General features: G+C 34.5%; 1 protein-coding gene across 1 annotated transcript in view; it reads right to left on the minus strand.

Annotated features, from left to right (window-relative positions):
• The window catches only part of LOC107085999 (transmembrane and coiled-coil domains protein 3-like), a 33156-nt gene extending 28550 nt beyond the window's left edge, over window positions 1-4606 (minus strand). The window contains exon 1 of the mRNA XM_015376714.1: window positions 4345-4606. Within this exon, the coding sequence (XP_015232200.1) occupies window positions 4345-4410 (66 nt within the window). The 5' untranslated portion in view covers window positions 4411-4606. The remainder of the gene's footprint in view (window positions 1-4344) is intronic.
• Between the last annotated feature and the right edge of the window lie 658 nt (window positions 4607-5264).

Raw genomic sequence — 5264 nt, forward strand, 5'->3', positions numbered from 1 at the left:
GATACTGAGACGAGTCATATGAAATAAAACATGGAGGACACTGAGAAAATCCACCCCCCGGCTCCATCACATTTCAAGTCAGATGCTTGGATGCATTTTGGCTTTAAAAACAAAGAAGGTACAAACAAAATTGATATGATGCACGTCATTTGCAAAAAGGGGAAATATACATTTGAATGTTTTCATTTCATTGGTTTAAAGGACCACTGAGGCCATGTAAACGGCACTGATTATCCTTATTTTGTTATTTTAAGTTTGATGAAACCTAAGATCTTTTTGTCAGTGTGTCCACCCCAGTAATAGTAATATTTCTGTCCAGTATTTGTTTTCATGGCAACACCTCCAAAAGTCATTTCAATAAATACAGCTATGTATGAATTCAGTTGCTTTCAGTTAAGTATCAATTGAAGACACGATCCAGATCATACCCAGCCAGTCAGCCACTGGTAAGGGCTGTATCTTTTTCTTACAGTGTTCAGTGAAAATATCACGATGCATCGCGATATTTCAAGTATCATGATGGATCGTGATAGAATCGCATCGTGGCATGTTATTGGAATCGAATCATGACTTCTTTGCCAATACCTACCCCTAGTTAACAATCATTGTTTTTAGTGTATATGATCAACCAATGTAAATTAGATCGTGCCTTAAAATAAATAAAATAGCAAATACATAAAACATCTGGCATTTCTCAGATGGGTTTTGGTAAGTGGAGATAGAAGTCCGCTTCATAAAAAAACGGAGCAGAATAAAGCAGGTGAATACTGAAATAGAGTCTACAGACCAAAACATCATGAAATGTGATTATAGGACACATTTTACACCTGAATTAGTCAATCATTGTAGATTAGCACATTAAAATGATTGTTTAAACATGCTGAGAAATAAATTAAGAAGCAAAGAGGTCTATTTTAGTGCATTTTAGTGACGCAATCCTGGCTTATAACCTTCTAAAAGAACCCCACTTCATAACCCTGAGCTATACTTAATGGTTTAATCATCAATATTTCACAATTTAATCAAAGGTTTCTACTGTGTTGTAATGGGACAGTCAGGGTTCCTTATTAATAGTTTCAGCCACACCTAAAGACAGCTAGGTAGGGGTGAGGGTGACTAAGCCGAGGTGTGAAGGTTCAGGTACAGGCAGAGATTTTCTGGTTGTTCAAGAATCCCACATTCTTTCTTCTCTGTGTCACTGAGACCTGGGCAACAGGCTTTACGCCGTACTTTAACTGATCCGACCGCGATACAGGGAACTTCTGAACTTAACAAGCATCATTATCAGAAACATCACATCTACTGGAACATTGAAGATACAAATAAACACTTTTTTGTTGATTTTTAGGTGATGAACTAAATACTTCTGTTTAAACACCATCAGGGCTGTTTTGACTCATTTGTGCATCTTTTTTTATTTGTATAAAATCAATGTGCATTTATATTTCTTTTTTAGCTGTATTTTAGCTTGTAAAGAGCCTTGTGCAGCCAGCTGTAGCAAGCAAACATGAATTTATTAGAAGACATTTCTGTGGACCAAAGGCAAAGAGACACAAGCGTATCTAGGGGACTTCCTGGATGCAAATTTTAGATATCTAAAAAAAAGTCTGGGGCTAAAAATGGGGTAGAATATTTAGATTTCTTAGAAAACTAATGAGGGGAACAAGCGGTTATTTATTTATTAAGAGTATCCATTTTATTAATGATTACAGTGATTAAAATATGTGACCAAAGCATCAACTTATCTCACATATATTCCCAAAAAGGTTTAATACACACCTGGGGTGTTTGTTTTTTTGTAATAACTACCAATAAAGCAATAAATAATATATTAGAGGTCATTTGTCTTATTGGAAAGGTAAGATTTGTTACAGGAACTGTTTATATCAAACCTTTGCTGTTTTATTCTTCAGCTTGCTTCATAAGCACCTCAAGGAACTTTCTATAAGTAATGAGATTTGGTCAATTATTATTGCCAAGAAATGTTTTTACAAGTTAATTCAGACATATTTGGGGTTTTCTGAGGGTTCATAAGAGCTAACTGTTCTATAGAAGTAGTGGAACCACAGGGAGTAAAAACACAGTTTAAACTTTTTAGAATATAATACTTATTATTTGAATTATGAGCTTTGAACATTTTAAAGTTCTGTATTATCAATAATTATTTCGTGTACACTGGGATCTAATTTAAGTACAAAAAGATGTATATAAATAGATGTTCTCAATGGAAACTGAGATATTTTTAAAAAGGGAATATTTAACCATATTTTAATCTATAACCGATTTAAATTACAGGGAATTTTTTTCCTTTTTTTGGTCAAAAATAAATCAACATCCTAAATTTTATATATAAGCTATATTCTGCTTATATTTGGATTTACAGAAGAAAATTGACCACATCCTTTTTTACTACAAAACATTTTCTGTCAAACATGGTATTTTTTTTTACTGCTGTTTCCTCTTTATATTCTATCTCCACATATAAAATAGATAACTTATTTCCACTCATACAACAGCAAAAAAAAAAGAACTGGTTATATGAATTTCATCTTCAAATATGCAATAAATTAAAAGCTTTTTTTTTTGTCACAACAAAAAAAGAAGGGAAAAAATATCCAGCAAGAAAGGTGACATTTTGTCTCGGTTTTTCATATTCATGACAGTTTTGTTGTCTCCACAAGTGCAACCATGTGACATCATGTGACATCACTGTCCATAGATGCTAAAGTGAAAAACAAACGTTTTTAACACATAAAACAAAAATGGCAACCTATTTTAAAAATAATAAATCTAGCTAACATTTTATATTGCACTTTATACCTTTGAGGTAAACTAAGGAAACACTGCCTCTTATAGTCCAAGGTTTACGGTAATGGAGCAGATGTCTGTCAAGGGTTGAGAAAAAAATGGTTCAACTGGTTCGAATATCCTGAGTATGAAATAAAAAATATATATAAATATCTTCTCATCTAAGGAACAGCTTGTATATCACTACATATTTTAGAACAGTAATCAGATTACTGCTTTTTGTCAACATCTCGATAAGCAAATACCTCCTGCTGATGCGATCATCTTTGTTATTTTAAATGTAAACAGTACCAGTAACTTAATAACTTAGAGATCAATAGCAGATAATAGATTTTACAAACAGCTGGGAAAACAAAAAAAACAGTTGTCCTCCTGAAATTTATCACATCCTATTAATGATCTTACTTTCAAATCCAATAACCAATATTCCAAAAAAAACTAGAAGACAACGAATTATTAAAAAAGTTGATTTTCAACCATAACAAATGGAAAATATGACTACCAATCATACTTTTGGTGAGTGAAAATGCTCAAAAACAGCTAAAAAGAAGGTTTTATTTTCAAAAAATCCACAATTATGTATTTATTATTACTGATTCTTCTGTAGTTTGGTTTTTGAAAGTCCTTTTTTTAATCTACACATATAACATGATCATTTATTACTGACTAAATGCGGTTGGTTTAAAAGCTTTATTACTTCAGTGACAAGTTACTGTCTCTTTGAGTTTATAACATTTAAAATGGTCAAAAAAATATGATATAGCTGTGTGTTCCTTGATGTATGACATCATTAAAGCCTTTTTCTTCATTTTATTTCTGCATTCAGGGTCAGATATGGAAATATTTAAGGCATATGAGGCCAGCCACAAACATTAGAAGCCATCTCTCTGAGCAACCACAGAAACACCTTTATAATCCTCTGCATCACTTTACAAATACATTACACAACTCTTTCAGTTTCTATTATGAAAATGAACTTTATGTTGTTGCATCAAGTTTATGAGGTCATTACAGACTGATCTGCTCTTCTGTTGGATTGGTGGTATCAGTACTAGTAGTGCTACTTATGCTCAGACAAATATCATTAGATTCTCATTAATTACTAAGGAGTAAAGAAAATAATCTGTTATAAAACTGTATTTATGACTAGATGGACATGTGATATGTGTATATGATAGAATAAATGAGGGTGTTTCACATTACTTTCTACACAATAGCAATGATAAGGGGAATAATTAACTTCATTAATCATGTGGACAGCTTCTTGCCATGCATTCAGCCACAGATACCTACAGGCTTCATGTTCTGTCACATCTTCTGCATCCATTATATCCGCCCAAATGCATAACCGGGTTACTTAAAGCTCTTTGTTTGGAGCCAGTGCGCAGCTTTAACGCGCGCAGCTGCTGGCCTCTGAGGACGGAGAGCCAAACGGACAACAATGCGGCGCTGGTACGGCGTGGGAAGCGAGCTTCTGACACAACAGCGGCTAAAAGCAAGCAGGAAAAGGCACCAAGTGGCTCTGACATCACTCACCATCCGGCTGCTGAGGTATTTCTCCACTTCAGACAAACTTCGCACGGTGACGCTTACGCCGGGCATAATAACCTCCCATCTGGAGCCGGAGAGGCGCAGAGGGGCTTCAGTTGGATACTGGGAGCTGCTTCCTCCTCATGGCTGACCTCCTACTCATGTTGATCCATTTCTTTCTTTCTTTTTTTCTTTCTTCTTTCCTGTAGCCCTCTGTGTCACTGGGTTCGCACACGCTGACTGTACTCTGACACACAACTGTGCGTGAAGGCAAAACTCCGCCTGCTCCTCTCTGCAGAGAGGAGGAGGAGGAGGAGGAAGGGAGGAGGAGGGCTTAACCCTTTCAGCAGACCTGCCTATCTGAGCAAGATACAGAAAACAACACCCCTCCCCTTTAACTCATAAACATACGGAAGAGGATTAGGGCCACTGAAAAAACAAAAAAGTTAACTGAATTTTTACATTTTATTTCAATATAATATGAGGAAAAAAGTCAGAATTCTGACTTTAATCTCAGAATTCTGACTTTTTTCTCATATTTCTGACTTTAATCTCAGAATTCTGACTTTTTTTCTCAGAATTTTGACTTTAATTTTAGAATTCTGACCTTTTTTCAGAATTCTGACGTTAATCTCAGAATTCTGATCCAAAACTCTTAGATTAAAGTCAGGATTCTGAGAAAAAAAAGTCAGAATTCTGACTTTAATCTCAGAATTCTGACTTTTTTCTCATATTTCTGACTTTAATCTCAGAATTCTGACTTTTTTTCTCAGAATTTTGACTTTAATTTTAGAATTCTGACCTTTTTTCAGAATTCTGACGTTAATCTCAGAATTCTGATCCAAAACTCTTAGATTAAAGTCAGGATTCTGAGAAAAAAAAAGTCAGAATTCTGAATTTAATCTCCGAATTCTGACTTTTTTCTC

This window comes from Cyprinodon variegatus, unplaced genomic scaffold (assembly GCF_000732505.1).
Source record: "Cyprinodon variegatus isolate N-32 unplaced genomic scaffold, C_variegatus-1.0 Scaffold140, whole genome shotgun sequence".
Lineage (NCBI taxonomy): Eukaryota > Metazoa > Chordata > Actinopteri > Cyprinodontiformes > Cyprinodontidae > Cyprinodon > Cyprinodon variegatus.